Below are 26,896 nucleotides of genomic sequence, written 5' to 3' on the forward strand. Positions count from 1 at the left end.
AAATAAATTTTTCAGGTGGACTCTGAAAACATCTGATGTTATTTATTAATAATTTTGCCTTTTTGCATGTTGAACCCAGAGAAAAATCACTGTGTGGTAAATCATGGAGTAWTTTTTCTCTTTTCATGCATAATATTGCACAGAGTAAGGCTGATACAAATTGAACCTGATAGTCTTACATGTTACATTCTCTTTTGGCATCAAAAAAAGATTTGTAGGATGCAGGAGACTCTCTCGTTATGTTCTGATATATCAGTGACCACATATGCAATTTCCTATCTTTTTTGAATCTTTCTGAGTTTGAGGCTTTGTTTATTTTTTRCATATGTGTAGAGATCACTAGCTTGATTCTCTAATCACTAGCAGCAGCTCTGTTCTTTATTAAAAAAYAGAAATGAGATGGCCTCTAGGTCAATTCTAACTGTGGTCATGCAGAAGCACAATGACAGTCTTTTAGTATCCGAATGCTCTGAATACAATGGATGACTGTGGTCAGACTTCTGTGCAAGAACGGAACTGGGAAAGTCCAGCAGGATAATTATAGAAAAGAACATATATTTTTTCAAAAATAAAAGAATTTGTCAAGCTAATCTACAGAAAGGAAACACAGGGAAAAAATATGACACTTCATGAATACCTTCTGGAGGTGGTGATTAGGAAGGAAGAAATATTTAAGCAAAAGGATAATACAGGYACAAGATCAAAATGATACTGCTTGGACATGAATACAGGTTGATTGCAAATTAGAAGTTCTTTGTTAATCATCTGGGGAGTGAAGTTCTGAAATAATTCTACAAACAGGAAACATGCAGAAAGTTCTAAGATGGGATTTTGATAAATTTAGAGAAGTGATTCTAGGCTAACTGATGGAGACAGGAAGCACATCTCCTGACCTAAATCCTTAGGTATCTTGTTTGTAAAGGTGTCCATGAGGGAGTGGAAAAAAGATACTGGATTACTGTTTGCAGTATATTTATATTGCATTACTTCCAGGCTTTAAGTATCTCGCTAGTAACTACTGAGAACCAGGAATGAACTGGGGTTACTTTTTTGTGGATACTGCCTTCCTCTGAAGCACTATAGCTTTGGCATGGCTAGACACAGACACAAATGCAGTGCTCCAGGGCTCTGAATGATGCGAGAATTTCTCAGGTGCTTTGCTAGTGCTTTCTAGTCAGAGTTAAATCAATTAAAGATAAGGAATGGGAAGGGAATTTGTCCCTCAGATTAGATTGCTTTTGCCTTTCAAGRATCACCTTGGAGTTTTTCTGTATTTAATAAATTCCCTGTTATAGCAATAATCTTGGATAATGATGATGTCCTAGGCACTTTCACATTCATCCTGTTAACACTTTTTAGGGTTTAGATTTTTATATTTTATGACAGTTCACAACTTTGTGATAGGCCAAGAGGAAATGTTTCGTGTCCCACGGTACTGGGGGATACTTTGCATGCAAGTGGATCCTTTGGAATATATATTTTGTTACCTAAGCTCCTTTCAGCCAAATTCGGGAGAATCAAGTATCAGAACTGTGACCATGTCATACTTCTAAACAGTCTTTTCAGATCTAGCAAAGAAAAGTTGTAGAAATTTTTAAGAAAAGTCCTGTCTTAGGGAAAAAGCCTTTCTATCTTTTTTCAGCAAAGAAGCACATTTCCTTGGGCCTACTGAGTTGAGAAGAGACCTGTGCAAAAGCCACGTTCACCAGGCTCTTAAGAATTTTTTGATTTGAACTCATACAGAATAGGCTTATTATTAAAAAAAAAAAAAAAAAAAAATACAAATGAGGCAGCTGTATTGGAAAGAAAGTGAATTGCTGCAGGACAAATTAAGGAGTGCTAGACAGTAAAAAACAGGGCTAACATTCCTATTTCATAAGCACAAGAAATCTTTCAGGAAATTCTCATTTCCTATAGAGTGTTAATTTAATAGAACTATTCTACTCAGGTTCTCATGTTGTATTCATGAATGCRTTAGTAACTTGACTACCATATGTCAGGTACTCCTTTTTTTTCTCAGCCATTTTCCCGTGGGAGAGACAAGTAGAGTGGACTCTTTCATTTTCTTAGTGGTATATATTCAGAATGAAGAACGAAGGACCAAAAAGCACCCCTTCCACCCAGAACAGAGACTGGTGATGCTTTTAGAGAAACTTCATTCCTAGGGGTCCTCAGCCCAAACAGCCTCAGTTTGGTCTCAATGGTCTCTGTTTCAACAAACTCTATGGCCTCTGCCTCAGAGACAAACTCTGTCCTTCTGCACATAGTCAGAGTCAGCCAGGGGTTGTGGCCACACACCTTTGATTCTGCCCATCTGGCCATCCTGAGAAAAAGGACCAAAACCAGGAACTTGACTCTGAGCGAAGCCAGCTTACAGTGGAAGGAGCAACCCTTTGTCCCGTTCCAACCTGTACTGCTTTGGAAAATTACTGCAGGTCTTCCATTATCAGCTTCAGCTGCCTAAATTGTAGGATTCAGGCTCAAGAATTTGACATTGCTGTAATCCAACAAGAGATGGAGAAAGCATGAATAATTAAGACCAATATATACACACCTTCCAAATGATGACAGACAGAATCATTTACATCCAAKATCAGTGTAACTGAAGAATCTGAAATAGTCATACAATACAGATTGAACTTACCAATTAAGGGTGAAGCTTCAAGTCCGATACTGTGACTGGAAGCTCTTGACAATATTTATCTTCACCTATCTGTTCTCTGCCTCTAACCAGCTCTGCAAACCCGAGGCCACCTAGGTACAGTGATTTGAGATTTGCAGTGAAGAACACGTATCAGTACCACCTGCATTTTGCTGGTATCTACTTCTTTGCTATCTGACCTCTGGCTACTGTGCAGGTGGTAAAAAACATGAGATTCCTTGATATTTAAAATGGGGTAAAGGAAATGCTTCTCTTTACTACTCATAGGATGCCTTCATCCAGGAATGAATCAAACCGTTAAAATGCATCTTCTGGGATCCTGCCAACATTTGTGAATAAAATAGCAGTGTCACAGTCAATTGCAATGACTGCTGCTSAGTAGTCTAGGGAGATGAGTCTGTCTGTTCTCTCTAGTGAGAGCATGAAATGTGTCAATGCTTGCAGCTGACCTCTTTGCTAACTCCTCTCTGGTCTTRCAGAGGAACAGAAGACTTGATGGTTGGCAGCAGTTAGAGACAACTGCCGAATGTGGAAAGGGCTGCTTAGTGTTGGTTGGACTGCTACATGTTTGAAAGATGAAAAGGTTTCTTCTCTGACAACACTAGTATCAGCCATCTGTGATTGTCTTTTACAAGCCAGGAAAAGTAAGGGTTGGACTTACAAAGCTTAACACATGAAAAACGAACAGCATGCGATCTTTTCACAGTCCTTTTTCTTGATTCACAAGGTATTATATATTTAAGTATTATTGGAYGGAAGCATGTGACATATGAGGGGAGTCTGCTCACCCTGGGAAAGGCTCAGGAGGGATCTAATTGCTGCTTTCCACTGCCTTGTGGGTAGTTCTCAAGAAGATAAATCCAAACTCTCATCAGAGCTGCACAGCAAAAGATCGAAAAATAACATTCATAAATTGCAATAGGGAAAATTCCTCTTGGATATAAGGAAAATATTTTCACAGTGAAAAGYACTGATTAAAGCACTGTAGGAGGTTGCTCAGAGAAGCTGCAGAAACTACATCCTTGGAAATTTTAAAAAGTTCTTGTTAGTTCAAAACCTATTTATTTATGAAAGATAGTTAAACAGTAACAAAAAGGGTCTTTTGCAAATGTTGAAAGTTAAAAGTCACAATAATGTCCTACAGTTGCTGGGAACCATACTTGATAACCARGGTTTTCACCTATTATCAAAGCTTAATGTTTCAAATGACTTCATATTTTTTCAGTGTTGTGATGACAGTTATTTTTGAGATTTCATTTTTGTTCCCTCTCTTTGGGAGATGGGAATTTAAAGCATTTATTGGGAAAATCATTTTTTATCATGTTATTGAAAACATCTGAACATTCCTGAAGTTCTTGCCAAATATGGGTTGGGTCTTCTTCTGCTTGCTTGCTTATGAAATATGAAGATAGAACAACAGTTTATAATGATAAATTGCTTTACATTTAGCCATATCATAGTAACTCTGAAATAAATGGTAGATCAGGGAACTGAACACAGACACATGAACAGGGTTCCATGGCTTAAAAGTTGACTATTAGTGATTTTAGTTCCCTGTTTTCAAAAGCAAAACTAAAATGGTAAGGCAAAATTTTTCCATCTCCAGGAGTTCAGGAAGCCAAGGTTAAGTAATAAAATATAGATAAGAGTGAGTGTTCAAAGCTGACTAGTAAAAGAAAATGCTGAAAAGAAAATTTTGAAAGCAGCAGTCACTGTTGCTTCTCTATTTCCTTGCTATTTCTACAGCTAGTTCCTTGAAAACTGCTCTAACGAAAAAAAAAAAAAAATGCTCCTCTGAATTAGTCCGGATCAGATGGACAGATGATTCTTCACAAATGTGAATTTAAAGATAAGCACATTAAAAATGCTMGAATTTGCTGCTTAATATTGTAAAGCTGAGAGCTTCGTGATTCTGCAAGCTTAGCTAAAACCTTCCATGTAGAGATTACTGTAAGCTCCTAAGAGTAAATGGCTAGAACTAGCTTGAATTGATTTAATGAGGAAAAAAAATAATTGTGGAAAGCAAAAGATTTTCCACTCATCTCCTTTTAGTTCTATTTAAACTGATTCAAAGTTAAAACCTTGACTAAAATTATCAGCATTTTCAAATTTCTTCTCTTCTCTTTTTGCCTTAAGGAGCCTAGTAGTCATCTCCTAAAACACAGTTTTCAAGTTTTTAGCACAGAAAAGAGGAAGAACAAAGGGGAACTGCAAACTCTCCTCTGAAATCCTCTCTCTAAATATTGAATATATGGAACTTTGCAGGTTGCAACTTGAATCTGGAAGCCAGTATAGTCAGAAAAAGAAGTTTTATAGTGGAGGTTCTCCAAGGCATCATCAATGGAAAAGGGAATAAAAAGTAGCGATTCTTCATATTTCTCTTACAGTTTTCTGAAGAAGTTTTTTTTCATGTTTCCAAGTTTTTCAACAGAAGACAAAGGCAGAAGAGAGCATTAAAAATGAAACAGAGGAAAGAAATGGGGAGTTAATTTTTACATTATGTACAGCTTTTATCTACTCCCAAATTATTGTCATATTCCCTTTCCCCAGGTCAGGCTTCCTCCTAATCAGCTGCCCAAAACGCACGGCGCTGCAACTCTCTGCTATCACTACAACATTTGGGGACCATATCAAAATGCTGTATGAAAATCTAGAATGACCTGTTCCTTCACGGGAGAAGGATCAGCAGGTATCCCTCAGAAAATTCTGGCAAGYTGTAATATACAGCCCAAATACCATGTATATATGCACAGTATGGCTTGATGCTGTGTTTTGAATAGAAGGTGCCAGAATTCACCCCTACAATTAAAGCATGGGGAGAAGAGCCTGTGAGATGGAGAATCTTTAAGAAGTGCAGCTGTGGTTAGGGAATACAGAGCTGAGTTTCTGTTTCATCTAACCACTGGATAGAGAAAGTTTAGCTATTTTAAAGTCTCCTGTACTAAGACATAATTAGAGCTAACTTGGTTCCCTAGTACAGAGATCATACGTACAAGTTTAATGAACATCAAGGGTCTTTTAACCTCTTTTCTTCCTCTTTATTAGTTTCTCCAGTTTGGTGGTCGAGCATTTCCTAGGGTGACTGAGTTACTGTGTGTGGTGTGCCAGATGTGGGGTGCTGTGAGCTGAGATGAGCTCCTTTATAATGGGATTTCCTCAGCTCTGCTGCCACTCACTTATCTATGTCTAAATGAGATTGAATTTGCATAACTCATACATAGTGATGAAAGAGCCTGCCCTCACTCTACTTCACCTTCAATCATTTTTTTGCCTTTTCTGCTCTTTCTGCTCTTTAAATATCACTCAGTGCTGCAGGAATACACAGGCCAAAAGTATTAAAATGAGAAGAGTTCTACCTAAAAAATRAATATAGATGATTTCCTCTATTTTAGACTTCATTTCTGGGATTATTCAGACTTACTGGGTGAAATTTAGAGGTGACTCCCCACGCAATGAACAAGATTCCAGCCAGTTCTCAATCACTAGTTTAGTTGCAGGTTCCCTTAGTCTCTTATCGCTTTACTGACATTCTCCTTCTCATTACATCTCTGTGCACTGTGAGCATTGTTTTATCTTCTCATTCTTAGATTTTGCACTCTGTACAATTTCTTTTCTTTGCTATAGGTAAGTAGTAAGATTTTAATATGTGTTATAATCACACAGATGGTAAAATGTTTGAAATTATAATTAAAGCATAACTTTAACAGGAATTGAGTTTAATATGAACAGCTACTCTATGTCATCTATCATCAGACTAATGAGTCTTTACTTAAATCCTCTAGGAATTTAGACACAATACTTCATGTGAAATGCTTCRGATATTTCATTTTTGCACTAAAGAAGGTAAAATTCACCTGTAATATAATCACAATGATGAGGGGAATTTGAATAAAATTAGCTCTTAATTGCTTTTGAATTCTATACTTATGAAACATAAAGCTCATAAATTCTCTATGAAGTTTCAGCTATTTTATTTTACTATCAGTGGAAGAACTGATAATGGGCATTGATTRCCATATGTTTTTATTACTTCAGTAAACACACAAAGAGGGTATGCACAAAAATTACTAGGACTTTGAAGTTCAAACTTCCTCCTGTATACACGCATGCATACGTAAGTATACTAACATGTATATTTAGGTAGAACTGAATGCATGTAAGAATTAATTAAGAACAGRCAGGTTCATTTCTAGCTTAAACCAGATCAAGTCTCTGCCACTGTCTGATTTAAATTCCATGAAGAATCTGTATGAGTACTAAGTATGGTGAAACTGTTATTCCTCCTACCTGTACTCAATACATGCATAAAACAGATATGGCTTACATTCTAACAGACAGTGAAGAGTGTACAGAAAAAGAAAGTGGGAGGAAAGTATATGGTAAAAGTCACAAAAATTAAATTCTCTTCCTCTTATGATAGACACACTGCGCTTACATCCCTCTTGTCCTTAAGAAAAGGTCTCCAGCAATGTAAACTGAATTCAAAATGAAAATGCATGGTAAATGACATTCTAATCTATAATACTTTCATATACCACTAGGTACCGGCAAATATGTTAAAAGAGCATAAGTTATGCTCTTCTGAATCAAACACACAGACTCTGCCAGATTCTGGCACAACTTGAATGAGACAGAAGAAAATAAGGTTGGTTAAGMTGCAACAAGATTCAATGTTTGCTGCTAAAAACATATCATCTCCTTCACATGTTCTAACAAGATTAGCCCCACACAAAGATTTTTTCTTTTTATTTCCCTTGAACTACTGGTTTGGTTTTTGTACAACCTGTATGGGGCAGTGGTTTTCCCAATATGTCTAATTTATAGTTTTAATTCTACTTTCCCYTTTTTCTCTTGCACTATTTGCAAGTTCCTGCTGCTTCAGTCAAACACAAAAAGACACATCCTTCTATGTGATCTGTTTCTCCTGTGGGATGGGTAATGCTCATCTGGACGCATTTGGAAGATAGTTACCTTTATTCTATCAAAAAAATCTTAATTTCTTCTCGATCCTTGTGGAACCATTTCAGAAAGTGAACAGCAGAATAAACCCTTACACTGAGCAGGAGCTGGCTAGAGAATATTCACATATGGCCTGTGAGTCAATGTGATTTATCTTACAACTGGGTCATGTCACAAATCTTTATTCCATGAGAACACTGAGGACTTAACCACAGAATTTCAGCTGAAAGAGAATTTAATGGCCAAGTTACAAACCTCAGAAAACACTGGTTTTCAGCAGAAAGGTTGACAAACAGTTTATAATCTGTGTGTGAACACAGAAATCTTAGTGATTCTTTGTTGGGTTTTCAAGGTTATATAAAAAGGACCTCACACTCATGGGGATATATAGAAAGAGGTTCTCAAGCTTCTCAACGAACTTCATAGTGCTCTACAGACTATTTCCTCCCAATTTTCCAGGCCAAAATACCTACAGTTAAAGGAGCACAAAGTAATGCAAGCAAAGAGTCTAAAATGATTAACTCAGATTAGGAAGAACTGAATCACAATGAAAGAAAAAAAAATGAACTAAAGTAATTCTATATGTGCATGTTCATACGATATTATAAAACAACCAAGCAAATAAACCAAATCTCAGCATAATTCCAAGCTTATCTGGAAATCCAAACACATATAGGTCTCATCTTTTTTCTGGTGCTGTCCACCATGGATCATATATGGTAGAGTTTATCTTACTGAAAACTTATATAACAGTAAATTTTAAGAGAAACTCAAAGGTTTCAGATTTATGACAGCAGAGAATCCCTTTTGAATGTAATTATTGCACTTYCCAGCATTTGTTGCAAATGAAAAAAGACAACAGAACTAGCAGCCAAAACTCCAGTACCTAGAGCACTTTGCTGCCTAGGAAGGATATAACAACACCTGCAACAGAAGCTATGAGAAGCCATAGGAAGGCTTTCCTATGTCCTCATTTAATTTTATCTGTATAGGGTTCAGTGTGAAAGAGGAATGTCCCATATTTAGACACACACCGGGGGTTTTGCAGCTTCTGTCTTCAGGGTGGGCAAAGTTTTATTCATGCAGTCAGAAATGGCCTATAATTGTATGAGATGCCTGACCACAGCCTACCATTTATTGGGAGGAAAGGTATAGTTTTCTTAGAGACATAAAGTCATTCCAGGACAGCATTCCAGCATTGCTCATTGTAGAGAACTTTCACTCACAAGTACTAAAACAAACACTAGTTATATTTCGTAATACAAGTAAGTTATGCYTGTAGAAAACAGAGTTAAATGTGAACAGAAAGAGATAGGCTTAGCCATAGGAAATGAAGTYATTTAAATCAGATATTTAACTGTAACAGAGTGGATTTATTTACTTACAAAATTTTAGAAGGATGCTCTAGAGGATCATTCTTTTTTCTCTCAGGTTTTTGAAAGAAGCAACCTCATTTGAAGAATAACCACAGCAATTTTATTAACTGAACTGGATGATCCCTTTCAAAAATGGTGAGCGAACACTGTTATATTATCACTTATTTTATCACCTTCAACAAAATCCACAGAAAAATAACATGAATCTGAAATATTACTTCTCGGTTGTTAGGCTGCTCTGACTCAAGGGGAACTTTTCTTTCTACTGGTTTGTTGGTAGCGTTAGAATTACTGAGATACATCGTTGAGCACAATGTCCTGACTTTCTTCRGAGGAATCAGTATAGATTCCAATGATAATTTGTAACTGTATCAGATGTAGCATGAACAATCCAGTGCAACAGACAAATACATACTGGGGAAACAGCTGTGGAATTTCAGCAGATGAATTTTTATGATTATTTTTGCAGCTACAAGTACGGGGGGGGGGGGATAAACTCTTACTTGGATCAAGTGTTGACCCGTATTTATCCCACTAAACTTATCACAACTGATCCAAAATGTCTGTAAAGGCGTGAAAAATTCATGGAAAATAAATGTGAAATTCTCATCATAGAACAGATATTCTGACTTTGCAATTGTTCTATACTTAATATACTTAATATATCTAGAAATAAAAAGAAAAAAATAAAAGAGGGGGGAAGCACAGAGGAACCTACAGATCTTGATTACAATTTCCTAACCCAAGAAAGAAGGAATTAACACCCCAAACAAAATAGCCTAGGTTTCAGATATATAATCACATCATGCCAGTTTCCAGTGGAATCACTKCCTCAAAAGCTTCAAAAAGCAATCTGTATATTTTCACATCTAATTATACATTTAAGAGGCTAAGTGCAAGCCCCTCCTTTTTTAATCATTCATGTTTATTTTCACTTGATGATGCAAACCACACTATTACTGGAACATTGCCTAGGACTCAGTAGGAGTAATTTCCTGCTACTGAAATTCGAATGGGCTGTTTTACCTACTATAAATTGCTGTTCAGCTGGGATACCCACCAGCATACCTTACTGATATATTTAACAATAACATCACTGCTGGTCTGATTAGTCAACATTGCATAGCCTATTAGAGAACTGACCTTCTTCATAAATCTAAAYACATCACTGAAAACTGCAAGCTCACAATAAAGCAACATTATTTTTCCTGAACTTCAGGTAATGCCATGGAAAAACTAGTTCAAGATGTTAAAAGAACACAAATGTGATGATGAAAAGAAAAATTATTTAACAAATCATTAGGTGATCCATGTTAAATAGACTCCTTCTGTCATAAATTTATGCTTCTGGGCAGCATTTGCTTCATAGCTTTTCCATGGCAAAGACTTACTGTCCTTGCTGCCAGATAAAGCATGCAGTGATAAAAAATGATATTGAATTACTGAAAAAAGGGTTATCAAATTTATTATGGGTGTTTTTCATCAATCTAAAGCCCAGCGGAAACTAACTGGAATGGATTCCCTGTCCCCAGAACAATCTAAGTTTATTTCTGCAGTGCTGTTCTAGAAAACACATCCTCAATTTGGAAGGTAATGAAAATGGACRAAACATGCATATGAAACAGTAAATCTATGTTTCCTGACAACGAATAATTCTGAGTTACCAACCTGCACACGAGATATATAGGCAGTACTTCTCTTGCAGAGTACAAAAATATACCTTGGCAAGGATATAGGCTTGTGAGCACTGACCCCAGCAGTGGCTGTGTTTCTTAGATACATAAAGAGCAGTTTTGACACATACCCATAGTCTCCAAAAATGCTCAGGTCCCAACCACTGTGCGAGTTATTAAGCCAACTCAATTAGAATGTTCCGCCAGGAGGTACAAGAGTAACACAAAGAGCAACACTTAGAAGTGAAAGAAACAAAGTATTAAGTCATGAAAGGAGTAACCATGAACCACAGTCAAAATCAATGAATAGAAGAGCTCAAGGCATTATTTCCCTGGAGAACACACGCACACAAAGACAAAATCAATGGACTGATGTAAGAATGGAGTTTTGATTAGTTTCTGAATTTCTGTCATCCGTCAAGGAGATGTTTTTCTCTGACACTATGGATTCTACATGAACACTGCTGATATTGGACTACATGAAACCTTAGCTTAGACAGAACCACAGTAAATGCAGCTGCTCCTTCCTCCCCATTTTGAAAAAGAAAGATAATAGCAGTAAAACACAAAAAGTGATTCATGGCTCAGAAATCAAAGTCTCACTGGGAGAGTAAAAACTGTACACCAAAGGAAATGGAAAAAACATAAATCTGAGATGTGTAAAAAAAGCCACCTCTCTCTTAAATTCTGTCTTTCCTCTAAGAAAGGACAGAAGGAAAGTAGACTCAAGGAGAAAGGCAAATCCAGAGCAGAGTAGTCACTCTCCTCCCCTTGGGGCTTAGAAAGAGCACACTCAAATCAAAATCCTTGGAAGTCCCTGGGAAAACAACGTCCTTGAATATCCTTAGCAAACTACAAATACAGGAACTTGAGAACACCAAGTRTTTTCCTAAGGGGAATGAAAATAAACTTTTGAAAAGATGCCACAAGTCACAAAAGTACTTTTGATTCAATATGATTATTGACGAAACCTCTGTGCAATAGCGCAAAGTTTTGTAATCAAAGCTCTCCAGCTTGGTTTCACRGAGGTAATCAGCAGATCCATTTTAGCAGCCTTCAGCTACCACCTCAAGCACGTCTTAGACACAAAAACAATTTTGCATCCCAGTTAGAGYCTTCTCTAAAGGGAAATTCTTCAGCAAGATAACACTTTGCACCATGACAAGCCAGCATCATACTATGATTCTGAGAACAAGCTGTCTAACATATTCCTACATTTTTTTGAAGGCAGAACTACATAAAAAGCACAAAGCAACACTAGCAAAACTTCCACTAGAATCCATCCTTAGCTGCAGAATGTAAGCTTTGGTTTAAAGTTGAATTACTTTTCTGGTTACATTTATGGTGATACAAGGAAATCATGAAAACTGTGAAAAAAACTATGCCATGGACTAGAGTCCATGTATATCAGACATCCTGGTATAATGACAAGGTGAAAAGGTACAAAAGGAAGCCACAACTCTCTTTCAGTTCTGCTGCAGTTCAAAATCCATGTCAGCTAAGTCTAWGCTGATAACACCACTTGGAAGAATAAGTTACTACAGCAGTAAAAATAGCTCTACATTTTTGGAGAATGTTCACTAAATGCAATACCTCTTCTGGAAAATGGGGTGAGAAGCATCAGTTGAGCAGTGCTTCTCTCCTGAAAGCTGCAGACTATCCACTACCATAGWCGTTCTTCTAAGAATGTCCATCACGTTACTGCTGATACTCACACAGCTGAAAATGCATCTTGGATATCCTTATTTACTGGCATTACATACTCTGCATATGGCCTCTGGGAACAGAAGCAGTCTATGGTTACCCTTAGGATTTTTTACATAATACAACTGAAATATAGTGTTGATCAGGATTGACATTGTGGAATTTTGGAATGGCAGTAAGTGAAACATTATCAGAGGACCTGAGCACTATAACACCAATGTTATTGGAGTTGCTGAGGACTTCAAGCTCCAGGATATATATGTTGAGTCTTAGGTTTTCTGGGACCAGTTTGCTTGCATTTGTCAAATGTCTCTATGGGTCCCCAAACACRTTCCTGGAAAACTGTTCCTCTTAGTTTATGAATTCTGTACCTGCTCCCCTTCTAGAAAACGGTCCCTCTCTGTTCTAGATTCTAGAAATCATGTGAGTCCTGCAAAATCATAAAGTAGCTCTGAGCACTCCTTGTGCTTCATCAGAGAATAAAAGAGCTGATTAGCTCAATGAGCTGTGTCATATCTGCTGATGTGAACCAAAGAGGTACACATGAAGAGGTGGCAATATTTTGGCTTGCAGTTTAACAATCCTTTGGAAGCCCATATTGCTGTACCTAGGTTTGGTTTTATTTCAAGCCGAAGCGCTCACTGTAAGCGAGAACTATCCTTGAACTGGTGGTGTTTAGAGAAGACCAAAAATATCTAACTACTCCTATTATGTTAAACTRTTAATAAAATCAAATTCATAAAGTCAGAAATAAAGAATTTGTTCAAATAAAAAAGTCTAATGATATTACCCAAGAGCTGCTTTCAGACTTTGGTGAAATTCCACTGCTCTCATGGCTATYGGTCCTGGGGCTGCTGATATAACAAAATGGTAGTGCTGACTTTKACAGTGTCTTGTTCTCCGCCTTGTTTTCAGCACGTATTTCCCTGAGAGAGTATTTACTAATGCTGAAACACTGTGCACTTTTGTGGTGGCTGTCACATTCTCTGACTCTGAAAAGACCTGCCTAGACTAGTTATGTACAACTTGATCTAAGCTTTTCTGGATTTAAAGGTCCTTGGAAAAATAATCAGGTATCATCTCACATTTTTTTTTTCCCTCATGAGAAACAGATTGTGTTTAACAATGAGATCACCTAGTACCAAATGGGCTGCACATACCATCTGATCATGTTGAATCTATTACGACATACGATAATTAGCCCGAGGAGTCTTACTGGAAATGGAATGGAGTGGAGGGGAAATGAAGTGGGAATGGAGAAACCTCTTCTTTCTTTTGCTTGTTATGCTTAGTGTTGTGGAAGAYAGAGAAGGTCAGAGGTATTCTGTCCTTTATGGCTCTAAACAGAGTGTGAAGAGATATAGAGAACAGCTGTACAATTAATGCTGCTACTGTTCAAAACAGACACACACAGAACAACAGCCTGAAAGTGGGATCCAGCCTGAAATGCAGTGGGAGATGATGCAGAGCTGATTTTACAAGGCAGGTAGAATGATCTGGATTTCTTACTGTAGCCTCTTTGCACTACAGTGAAGCAACATGAAGAGATGGGCAAAATCTTTCTGTTACTGGCTTGGACAATGCCAAATGCAGTGGAGTTGAGGGCTCTGCGCTATTGCACTAGTATTAATGCAACTGTAGTATCTCTGTAAAGAGACTGTAATCAGTGTTGCAAAGGTACTCAAAGAGTAAAGATGATATATAGTGGCTTTTCATCAGCCCTTTTTTATATCCTGCATCGGATACTCTCTCTTGAGAAAAACAGAGCGGTCTCACTTTCCAGTACTACTATGGAGTCAAAGGACTGGGGAAGGCCAAAGTTGCATAAACAMTTGGTTTTCCCTGTTTCTATTTTTGATTCCAGTTCAGCTTAGATGAACTTGGAATCTCTGCTAATGATCTGTCTTTGCCATTTTGTAAGTACAAGACACATACAGCAATGGCAGGAAGAAAACTTTTGCTGGAAGTCTGGATAGACTTGACATTTGCTGAAAATCCTCGCTTGATCTTTAGAAGCAATACACTGCCAAAAAAACACTTTGCAGAATACCCWGTTTATGCACCTGTTCTCCATAATATTGGAGAAGTCTGCCCTACTCCACTTAGAAAAATCATATGATATTTAGAAAGTGTTTCGCAAATGGAAAGGAGAGAGAGACCCTGGATATTCTATCCAAGGTACAAGACAGGCCCCAGGCAAGACTCACGGGCTTTTTGCCACAATGGCCAGATGGATATACCAGTCGTCATCATTCTAGTGGAATACTGCACCTTAAGAAGATCTTGAGAGGGGTACAAAAGGTCTTTTTTGTTGACTATTTTTTATGATGTAGATATTGTTTTGTGACTCTCAGTCAAAAATGAAAAATATATTTGCAACAAAAAGATGACCAATCATATATGGGCAAGTTTTCTGATTTTAGTTTCAACAATAGCCATATCCCAAGCTTGCCCAAAGCAGCTGTAATCAGGTCATAAATCAGGGGGAYAGAATAATGAAAYTGTCATTTGTAGGACCAAAATGAAATCTGTATTTCTGAAGGAAGAATCTCAATCTAGTAATTTTTGCAATAGCAGAACAATTAYAACTCAGCAGTAAGTCCACTATACTCCTGATATTTCATGGTTTGTATCAGACAAATGGCACYGAGATGAATGATTTTCAGATTTATTTTAGTCAATCAATAATGTAAGAATGGTTAATTAGTGTGGCCCAAATTGATAAACTGATTCTTTAGGAATTTGTGTCTTTCWAAGCTCTCATACTGTTGCTGAAAAGTCAGTTAGGTTGGGTATAGGAAGAAGAAWATTGCATGAGGGAACACATATTTTTACTTTTAAAATTTCCTTTGCCCTCAAATACCATGCTTTCAGCTTTCTGTCCTTACAGAYTGCAAAAGACATCACTCTTTTACAAGAATACTCTTATAGCTCTCAGGTACAGCTRTGACTGAGCCTAGATTACATATCAGTGTCTCCAGATGTGACCCAGAAATAGCTATGAACTTTATGGCAAATGAAATGTGAGAACGGGGCCCCTCATATGCTGCAAAATATTCTGTGGACTACTTGTTGATACATCACAYGCCAGACAACCCTCAGGGCAATGGGATGTCTTCACAGGCCTGGCAGGCTCTACTACTACACTGAGAAATCCTCCTAAATAGATAAATTTTTATTTGATTCATAAGGCATTCTTACCTTTTCCACCTCCCTTCCAATCGGAGAAAAATCTGTATTTTTTCCCCATCTTCATACCTCTAACTTTCATCTACCACCCTCAATAAATGTTACTATGATAGCTACATACAAAATATGTGACTGAACTTCCTATGCCATGTCAAAAGAGTCAAAATCTTTAGTGTTAATAACGCCATTTTTGATGCATGCAATACATCAAGACATGTATTAACTCTGTTTTCTGAAATTTCTTTATAAATTTAACATTTTGGCTCTTTGTTCACTTTGGAACAAAAACATATTTTGAAATTTTGGAAYTTCCTGCAGGAAATTTTTCCAGCAAACTCTTATCCATGGCAATATAGTACTGGCCTGAGGTACAACAGCTGTTATATAAAGTCAAGAAAATAAATGAAGGAGAAAATGTAGGGAATGATATGAGATTATCAGAGCTGGGCACTGACAAAGAATTCAGGCTGAGCAGCCAACACCTATAAATGTAAAACGGGAGCTTTTATTAACTGCAATGAACAGGGTTTGTGTGKGGGGGGTACTCTTTCCTGAGAGAAAACTTATACCAGTTTCTTGACTATAATCTATTGTGATGGAAGTAAATACAAACATTCATAGGCAAAGCTTTTTTTAAAACTATTSATTGATATGATATCTGTAAAGTTCAAACAGAAAATTCAATTAACTGAGGTGCTAGGAATGCCCTCATTCAGTTCCCCAAATGGCACTTCCCCTCAGTACATTCTAATAAAGCCTACTGTCAGCTCTAATGAGGTTTCGTTCATACTGATATTTAGAAATGTCTCACATACCAGAGATTCGTCTTTGCAGAAGCACTCATGTTCAGGATATGAGGAACACAGGCGCAAGAAAGATGCTATTTGTCATTTCTTAGTCATTGGTTGTAACAGTCTATTATGAAAATGTTTGTCAAACATAGTCGAGAAACAAAAGAGCAAAAAAGTGACTTGTGATTAGTCCAACACTATAAATAACAAGCATCAGCTAGGCGATGTGAAAGTTTGCAAATATCCCATGAAATTTGTTTGTGCTTATTATGCATCAGATTCATTATCAAAAGCTGGTGGGATTATTTGTGCCACCCAGAAAGAGCACAAACAGAAAAACAGGCTAAGTACATTCAATCGTATCAGTGAGCAATGGCCTACGGTTTCAAGCATTAGACTGGGACCCAGAAAACTCTCTTTTATGCTTCCCCTGACAGCTGACTTTGAGTACACAATTTCCTCTCCGTTTGGATTAGTTCCTTTAGCTTAAAGCAGGGATAATGACACCGACCTCCTTTATAAAGTACTTAAAAACATGCAAATGAGAAGCACGCAGCTACARCGGGGCAGAGGAGGGAGAACAGCTCAAGTCCATGTTGGACGTTGCTCAGAGCCACGTTGCTCAACTTAAATATATTAATTATGCTCATCCCTTTAATATTTTTACATTGCTGCAATCTCATAGGCTGACTTACAGTACTCTTTACCTATATCCGAGCATACACTATGCAAATAGTAGTTACTGTAAATGAAATCAGGCGACCTTTCCTCATTGCACCTCTCATTATAGTATCTCATCCAAATACAATGAATGAGTATAATGYGTGTGCCAATAGCATATAGTTTAAGTTTTTCAAGCATGGCTGACAAAGGCTTAAACAGTTCCTCTGCATTCAGTGGTGAATTTCACCCTGTGAAATATAAAATAGATTAAAGGAAGAGTACAATTCTCTTAACTGCATCCCTACATTTTTTTTCCCCATGAAGTGGAAATTTCATCCATTACACTGCTTTAGTCTATCACCTGCTGCTTGAACTGGAGGATGTATACCTCCTATTCAGCACTCAATCTGGAAACAAGAGACTGCTACAGAAAATAACCCTTGTTTTACATGGAAACATCTTGTCCTGATATGGATAACACTTGACAACAACCTTGTCGATCTTTATACAGCTATAATCAAAGTTTACAATGATGTTTTGCCATTGTGCTCCTATTTATATATCTATAAACATAGTTTACGGTGATACAATGTTAATGGCACTGACACTACCACTCAAAAGAGCACAGATGTTGAGAGCTGTTCTTATACAATCTGTATTACTGTTTATTTCTACATAAACTTAGTTGAATAATCAACATTGCCATATTTACCATAAAAGAAAGACAAATATCCATATTTTAAATGCAAAGATAAGTTGTTATGCATGCAGTTTCATAGACAAAATTTCTCAAATCACATCATGCTTTCACAGAAAAAAAGTTTCTGAGCAGACAGCTACTTCTCCAAACCTAAACAGGAGTCAACAAAGCCAGCATTTTACAACTATGTTTGCTTCCTATTCAGGAACAAGTGGAAGAAAACCAGCCAACTTACGATCTCCTTGACAACGAACAGGACCCACAGATATCTTGGCCTCGGAGCCAGGTCGGTCAATGTCTCCCACCACTACCTGACTCACTGGAAGGTGCTCTTTGTATGACAGCATCCCAGTATCTTTTCTCCTGAATTACAGAGAAAGAGAAAAAGAAAAAAAATAATTGTGAAATATAAAAAAAATATAAAAATATTTTCCTCCATTATGATTACACTCAATGATCTACTCACAGAAAGAATAGATATGCAATAACCAATACAATTTTATCCTCTAAAAATGGGTCTCAAATGGCATCTGCTTATCTACTATATCGATAATGGTGTTTGTTTGCTAAAAAGCAGTTGTATAGCAGCTACTGTCACACAGGAACAAAATCAGATTAACAGCTTCCATCACAGCTACTCCTGGGCTGAGCTTGCATTGCATGCATCTTCCTGCTTTCTAGACTGACCAGCTCCATACTGGCTGGGCAACAGGTCGCTCTGGATTTCTTTGCTGATGTCTTGTGAGAAGAAAACAAGAAATACTAACAGTTTCTAGAAGTGTATCTTTTTTGCTCCAGCTGTAGCCAGTTACTATCCTAAAGATGCAACCTCACACACCAAGCAAACAGCACTTCCAGTGTATGTAGTGTTTTTAGTGTTATACTAATAAAAAAGAGAAAATAAGGAATAATTATATGATAAAACATATCATCTCACTCCTGTCATTTTTAGCATTAATTGTCTAAGTTCAAAAGTCTAAATTCAAGAATCTAACAGAGTATGTAACTGCTGCTCAATCCTTGAGTCCCACATTTTAGTCTGCAAGATTCCTAAAACTCAATTTACAGTCATGTCTAGAAGCTCCTCATTTCAACTGCACTGAGCAACCTGGTACCTTTTTCATGCCTAGACAAAATCGCTATGCACAGATATATCATTTTTTCTTTATCACTTCAGAAGCTGATTCCAGCTGGCATATTGAAGACTCTTCTGTCCGAACAGAAAACAAAACAAAACAAATTTAATTTGCTACCTTTCAGTCAGGTGCTTTTTTGTTTGTTTGTTTTACATAAACCCACAGGAAGCCAGAAACAGTCATACAGGAAAATGCACTAAGTACTAATGCATCTAAGTACTGTTAAGATGAGACTTTTTGAAGTAGAAGAAAGTAAGAGGAAGCAAAATGAGTCCTGTTCTTCTCTTWTTTTCTTTTGTTCTTTTTAGTTGTGCCTTGCCACATTATTCAGTGTCTAAAGTTGCCAACTTTTGGCTCTAGAAATTAGTTCCTTTGTTCAACGATAACAACAGATGTGTTTATGTTCCAGAAATGATATTAAAGTGCATAACATGAAAATAATTGGGAATTGGAAAGGATTTCAGGAATCTAAAAGTCTYCTTCATCCCTAACTTGGATGACTCCATGATCTGAATCATTAGATCACTATTAACTGGGAAGCACAGCAGCGATTTGCTTGATCTGCAATAATGCCCAGTTTTCCACTATCCCAGATATGCTATCTCTAGCCACCAGTCTCACGGTGTCCTTCCAAAGAGACAGAATATAAAACACTCTTTTTAAAAGAAAAGCAACAAAACTAATTAAGAAAATAATCATCAATTTTTAGAACGACAGCTCGTTGGAACTTCAGTCTGTTTTCTGTAATGAAGAGAGTAATTAGAGATTTAATGACTACAGTTTTGAAAAAGTCAAGTGTTTTTAGAAAATCAGTGAGGAGTATTTCCTTAAATCTGTATATTCTTCCCCTTCAGAATACCTGCCGTTCTCCCAGGGCCCTTTGTATTGCTGAGACCATTAACTGTCTTTGGCTAGATGCAGCTATGCTAGATGCTATGAACAGAGGCTGTTGAGACTGCTACGGGGAACTACTAGAAAAAGAAAAGGAAAATGAAGAGGAGTAACCCGTAGGAGTTCCTCCTGCACATTCTGCTCGGTTGTAGCACACCACTTTTCATCTATAGGTTGCAATGCCCTTTGCATTGGTATCATTACCTTCATCTTGCAGACAGGAGATACAAGAACAGGGAGATTAAAGACTTTCTCTTTAAGAAAAATAAAAAAGTGAGTAACAGCCAGTGTATAGTCCTCGTGTCCCATTCCTGCTGAACACCTGTATCCATGTGACCCACTCCCTTCTAATAGAGGATAAATGTAGGTCATCACTTCACTCTTCCTGAGATTTTCCCCTGAGATGGACTTTCTCTGCTGACTGCTACTCTTTCAAAGAAAGGTTTAAAGATGGAAACATTTATTTAAAATAATGATTTCCTCAAGGAATGGTAGAAAGAAAAATACTGGCACTCCTTTCCTYCCTATCTCACAAAACAAGCTAAAGTTTCAGCTACCTATAAGGATTTCAAAGGGCAGTCCCTTTCCTATCACCAATAGCTTTCACTGTTTTGAAGGAAATAAAAAGGAGTAGCAAAGGTTTTCCTCCTCCTCTTTAATGAGCATTTTTCTACTGAATTAATAGTTAATTTATGTATTTTATGATATGATTACTGTAAAACTGTTGCCATGGCAATAAAACTAAAYATTATCATTATTTTCAGGAATTGCTTTATTTTCTTATCATTGGTTGCTTGTCTCATCTTTGTAGGAAGTACTTTCTCCTCTGCAGAGCAGCCATTGAGTGGTGAGAGTACTAGAGCACGAGGCAGGTGAAGCGAGTTGACTTTTCTCTAACAGAACCCGTCCAGTTCATTTGCTCTTTACAAAAAAAGGGCTAACGATAGCTCTTGCCCCACGTGCACTGGCAAGACAATTACACTTGAGAAACTGAGTGGTTATATTATGCTTTTCTGAGGTACTTTTAGATACTCAGGACATGCAGATCAATGCTGACAAAATCAAAAAAGTTACAAACCAAAGATTATAATGCTTGACTTTGTACTACACACTCAGAAATAATCATAGCTGGAACACTCAGTTCCTAAAAGTGATAATGCTTCTGCTGATACTTAAAGACTTCGCACATTAAGAGGGTGGAGAAAGTTCCTGAAGTTTTTCCTCACCAAAAAAAAACCCCTTAAGAGAATAAAGATTGAATTCAGAGTGTATTTCATATTCCTATTAATAGCCAAATGGGAGATGAATGAATCTGATCAAATCCTGTAATTATTACCAGGGGATATTGATGAAATCTCAGTGTAATTTTCTATTTCTAATTTCTGTTCCTATATATAAAAGTCTGTAAAGTGCTTCAGGGTCCCTTTGAATGAAAGCAGCAGATATTAGCGTAAGATTTATCATTGTTTTCATTAAGATCATCTACTTACTCTTTATAAGCATTCTGTGGTATGTATAAAGAATGCATTATGCACATGTCAGCAACTGACTTATTCAAAGTAATGATAATACTCTGTACTGCTATTAATTTGTTTATATAACGATTTTATATAAATAGACTTCTGATACAGGGGTCATTTTTCTTCTCCAATTTTGTTAGACATCAGTAAAAGCACTGCACTTAATTATCAGTCCTGTCCTACCCAGAATAATACGTAAAGAATGCACAATTAGAAACAGATTTACTTTTAAAGATATGCTTACATGACCTGAAGAACTAAAATTGTTTTGAGAATACAAATTAGACACTTACTGGACTGAATCTGCAGTATTAGATAGGTATTATATAATCATTAGTATTGATTTGGAGAACATAAACTCCCAAGTATTTCCATTCTAAGGGTATACAATTGTCCACCTCTCATAAGACCCARATTTTTAATATGGAAGCACCTTTACTGTAATCCCTGGATTTCCATAATCTGAGAGGTACAAAGCAGTTTAGTTTAGCAAATATCTGAAAATTAATGTCTGTAAAAAACATTGTGCAGGGTACAGATGTACCAAGTATTAGTGTTTTCCTTCTTCCAAAAATTTTTGGCAAGAATTTTATTTAAATTAGAACTGCTAGGAAGAGCTAATATTACAGAGACTTTAAGGAACAATGCAATTTTGGCAGCAGTCTCAATAATCTGGAAGCTAGTTACTTGCAGATATGTAAACTGTAATTAACAGGATTAACAGCAGGACAAACAAAAGCCAGGATTAAAGCAGAACTAGCTAACCTTTGAAAGGTTTTGATAAAATTTAGTTAACTTTTTTTACACACATACCACACAGCACCAAAAATGTACTTTTGGATTCACCCTGTTCCCACGGCTCCGCCCTTCTTGCAAATTGAAAAGTGCCAACACCGCATGGCAGGCAGAGAACTTTCATTCCCACTTGAATTGGCTCTTCTCAGGGATTCAGACAGATCTCCTGCATGTCCTACATGTCTTGTCACCTCACATCCCCTTATACAGTAGGATGGAGCTAATGACTCACCCTTGATCTGGCTGCCAAGGGCTACTATGGAAAACTTCTTATTACTATATAGGTTCATAAAAACTGACAGAGAATCATAAGTCAGTTCTAGGTTCTTACCTCACTGCATTAGTCCTACACAGTTTTACTGACTGAAGAGGAGCAATCAGACCACCCTTTCTTCCACTACAATATAAATCTACTTCATGGCTAATATTTATGGTTCGAGCTTGCTTTTAGTATTGTTTATGATTTAGTCTTACATGACACTAAGGTCCCGGGTCCCAGAATGGAAGCATGTCTAATCTCAGACTGAAGTGCTCTTCTGTCTTGGGTCCTCAGTGATCTGCAGCTAGTGGATTCACTTTAGAAGTGCAGCTCTATTTTAATGCAGTAGCTTCCTCTCCAGTACAGTGGTAAAAAAGGASAGAGGAAAGTGCCACTATCTTTTGGAATATTTGCTTATCTGTCACGTAATACTTTTATTAGGTAAGGAAAGCCTGTGTGCAGGTAGAGCTGTTAGCCATAGGCAAACCCAGGTTTGCAAGTGTTTTGTTTTAGAGGAAAATGCAGACACAAAACAGGTAAGCAATTTGGATTTTTTTTTTTGTAGAGTACTCATCTTCTGCAAATCTACAACAACATAATTAAAGACTATCTCATCCCAGCACCCGAATTACAAACATAAACAAGCGCATCCTTTGACATATTTTAGTAAAAAGAAGTTATATCAAAGATGTGATGCTGACTATGCAGCAGATGTAAGTAATCTTTGTTAGAAATTTAAAAAGATTGTATAGATTAACAGATCTTAACACATAAGCATCATATTCACAAATAGTCCCATCAGAAGAATGAAGACAAAGTTAAGATTCCCTTAGTGACAAAGAATGAGATGCGTGAAAAATCATTTGAATTTGCATTTAGCACAAGTGACTATTACACTTCTATGTGAACTTCGATGTTTCTTCTTTTCAAATTGACTAGTTGAAGTTAACCATGCCAAGACAGGTTTAATTCACAGTTTATCCCTAGACTAGAGACTCAGCTTCCTTTCTTCCACTTTAAACACTACTTATTCTTTCCCAGGACTTTGAGCCGAAAAAGCTTTAAAATTTTATTATAAAATAAATTTTCCCCTTTGGACACCTCCCAAATCTTGTGATAATCCTTTAACACTAACCTTCTTAATCAAATCCAGGTTAATTTGAATTATTACAAACATCCTGATGAGGATTATATGCTTTAGTTGTGATCAGAAAATGAATACTTGATGAGGTATAGAGTATATAATTTATAAACTTGGAAATAAAATTCACACTATTAGTTTTTAAAGTTAATAATGTCTAGATTTTGCTTTTATACGAATCTTGGACATCATGAGTTCTTTAAAGACAATGCATCCAAACAACACTTTCAGTAGGATCAGAAATGAAGGACTGAACTGAACAGTTTCAGACGCCTGGTGATAAAACTCCGTATCACTGTGGAGTTTATACAAGAGCTTCTGTTTTGCAGTTAAGAAACCGATGTGAAGCCTGCTCCATTCTTTCCTTTTCTCTGCTTGGCAAGAGATAAGGCACAGAATCTGTGGGAATTCAGAAGGAATCTCCAAGTCCAGAAAATATCCCAATGATCAGAAAGATTTTAGATAGTTTAGATTGATTCTACAGGACTCTTGCTTGAAAGGATTGCCAGACTTTCCTCTCAAATAAGAATCTCTGAGAAACTGAACGACCACAGCAAAAAGCAAGTACTGGAGATGCCAACTGGGCCACCTGCTCTTTTGAACAACAGAGCTCAACATCAGGGAAAAATCAACTTTTCCAAAGGATTTGTTTGCATTTTCCTTCTAATGAAATGGTGGATATGAGAGGCTTCCCTTTAAAATGGAGTAATTCCTCTTAAGAACTTCAGTTCTTTGGAGTTCTTTGGGACAGAGTGCCTCCTCAGCAAGTTTGCTGATAATACCAACCTGAGGGCTGTGCTGCCATTCAGAGAGACCTGGACAGGCTGGAGAGCTGGGCGGAGAGGAACCTCAACRAGGGCAAGTGCAGAGTCCTGCACCTAGGGAAAAACAACCCTAGGCACCAGTACAACCTGGGGGCYGACCTGCTGGAGAGCAGCTCTGCAGAGAAGGACCTGGGAGTGCTGGTGGATGACAGGTTGACCATAAGCCAGCAATGTGCCCTTGTGGCCAAGAAGGCCAAAGGTATTCTGGGGTGCATTAGGAAGAGTGTTGCCAGCAAGTTGAGGGAGAGGATCCTGCCCCTCTACTCAGCCCTGGGGAGGMCTCATCTTGAGTCCTGTGTCCAGTTCTGGGCTYCCCAGTACAAGAGAGRCATGGAGSTACTGGAGAGAGTCCAGCAGAGGGCTACGAGGATGATCAGAGGGCTGGAGCATCTGCCTCCAGAGGGCTGCGAGAGCTGGGCCTGTTCAGCCTGGGGAAGAGAAGCCTGAGGGGGGATCTTATCAATGTGTACAAGTACCTGAAGGGAGGGTGTCAAGGGGAYGGGGMCARACTCTTTTCAGTTGTCCCGTGTGACATGACAAGAGGCAATGGGCAGAAACTGAAGCGTAGGAAGTTCCGCCTGAACGTGAGGGGGAATTTCTTCCCTGTGGGAGTGACGGAGCACTGGASCAGGTTGCCCAGAGAGGTTGTGGAGTCTCCTTCGCTGGAGATCTTCAAGGCCTGCCTGTATGCATCCCTGTCTAACATGCTCTAGGTGACCCTGCTGAGCAGGGAGGTTGGACTAGATAATCTCCAGAGGTCCCTTCCAACCCTACTGATTCTATGATTCTATGAGTTTCTACCCAGAAAAAGAAAGATTTTGGGTTCACAGTTAGTTTTTCTTATTTCCAATCCTAGACATTTTAAGAATGGAATCAAAGCAGCCTACCATAGTGTAACTGATCTCCAGCACCTCTAGATCTTTGCATCTGTCAAMAATTTAACCTAATTTTTTGTTTCAGTTTCAGAGTCTGTCACACAGGACAGGAAAACAGTGTGGTATCTTTTGGGGGAGAAGTGCTGAAGTCTTTACTGGGGTGTCCTTTCCACCTTGGGTGATTATGAAAGCAAAATTATTTGAGATTCAGCTGAAGTCAAGAAAATTGAAATTTTCATCTGGAATTGGGGCCAAAAAGGGCTGCTACTACAATTTTTCAAACAAATTTATGTTGGATTGGGTAAACAGCTTGCCCAGAGAATATCCCTTTTAAAAAAAATTATTTAGTTAAAATTTTCCTCTGTTATTTTCAAAATAGTTTGATTCTGTCATCTCAAAATATTTGAAAATTCAAAAGATCTTCTGAAAAATAAAAATAATGCAATYCCTCTCCCTAAATCCACAGTGCTAAAAGAAGAACTACAATCCCTCTTTAACAATTTTTAAATGCTTTGTTTTACTACAGGAGCATAWGAAAGTTATGTTCTGAACAGGTGTAATCAAATGAAGGACACAAATTAAACAGTCCCTTTTATTATTCAGATGATTTAACCTATTCTAGAAAGTAAAATGCCTGCTTCCTAATCAGTGTGACAGAGCAACCTGCATCTATTCCATCATCCATTCACAAATTCTGAAACTTCGAATGAAACAGCAAACTACCTCAGTTCAGAGGGAAAAAAAAAAAAAAAAAAAAAAAAANAAAAAAAAAAAAAAAAAAGGAAGAACCCTACTGAGTATTACCATCTGTTTCAAATATTCTCTAATTTTATAACCCCAAGCATTTTAATTACAGGTTTAGTACATCTGAATGAGTTATACTTAACATCATGACTGTTAGTAATAACAGAAGTGTAACATTTTGCTGTGTGCACATCAAARGTGATTATCTAATAAAATGTTTATTTTTAACATTTGTACTATTGCAGGTATTGCTGCAAGATTTATGCAGATATATATGATGAATGCCTTGCAGTTACCTATTTTACTAATTATTCCAAGCACTTGGATCATGTATCAAACTACCACACCAAATGTACTCTTGGCAGGATTTTTTAAGGCAGAGGGATCAGCACTGGAAGAAGTATTAAAATCTCAGAGCAACAGCTCAGAGGTTTCATTTCTTGGAGCTTTTGACAACTTTGACAGTTTTATTTCATATGATTGAAAGATCTAAGTAAAAATAATTGAGTATGGCACGGCAAAATAACAGATGGGTACATTCAAGGCTGACTTCAGTCCATATATGCCTATCAACTTCAGTAGGGTACCAACATGCATAATTTAGTTTAGAATGTGGGCCAGAACATTTAATGAAGTATGTGACTTCCTGCACCTAGGACATTTCAGAAAAACTTACTTCTTCAAACATCTACCATTCCTCCAGCACTTCCACTGGAAAATAGGCAACTTATCTGGATCACTTCTGCATTAGGGAGCAAGAGTTACCACAGTCTTTCTTCTGGCTACTGCAAGAGAGTGTAAACTACACTGCACAGTATGTTCTAGCTTTTGTACTTGTTTGCCTCAAAATTTCTCAGAAAGTTTGCCTTAGCCCCTTTCTCCTCTTCTTTTCCTTTTAACTCTGCCAAGTGTTCCCTTGTAGAGTTCATCCTTATGCATCACATCCATGGATATTCCTCCTACAAGACTGAAATCCACAAAGAAGTTTGGCCAT

The 26,896-nt window shown here is 37.4% G+C and overlaps 1 protein-coding gene across 2 annotated transcripts in view; it reads right to left on the bottom strand.

Annotated features, from left to right (window-relative positions):
* The window catches only part of CNTNAP2 (contactin associated protein 2), a 1,098,090-nt gene that overhangs the window by 155,459 nt on the left and 915,735 nt on the right, over positions 1 to 26,896 (bottom strand). For both annotated transcript variants that reach the window (XM_085320206.1, XM_085320205.1), the window contains one exon: positions 17,953 to 18,080. In XM_085320206.1, coding sequence (XP_085176332.1) covers positions 17,953 to 18,080 — 128 coding nt within the window. The remainder of the gene's footprint in view (positions 1 to 17,952; positions 18,081 to 26,896) is intronic.

Source organism: Rhea americana, unplaced genomic scaffold, assembly GCF_003343005.1.
Source record: "Rhea americana isolate MKP2758 unplaced genomic scaffold, rheAme1 scaffold_62, whole genome shotgun sequence".
NCBI classification, from domain to species: Eukaryota; Metazoa; Chordata; class Aves; order Rheiformes; family Rheidae; genus Rhea; species Rhea americana.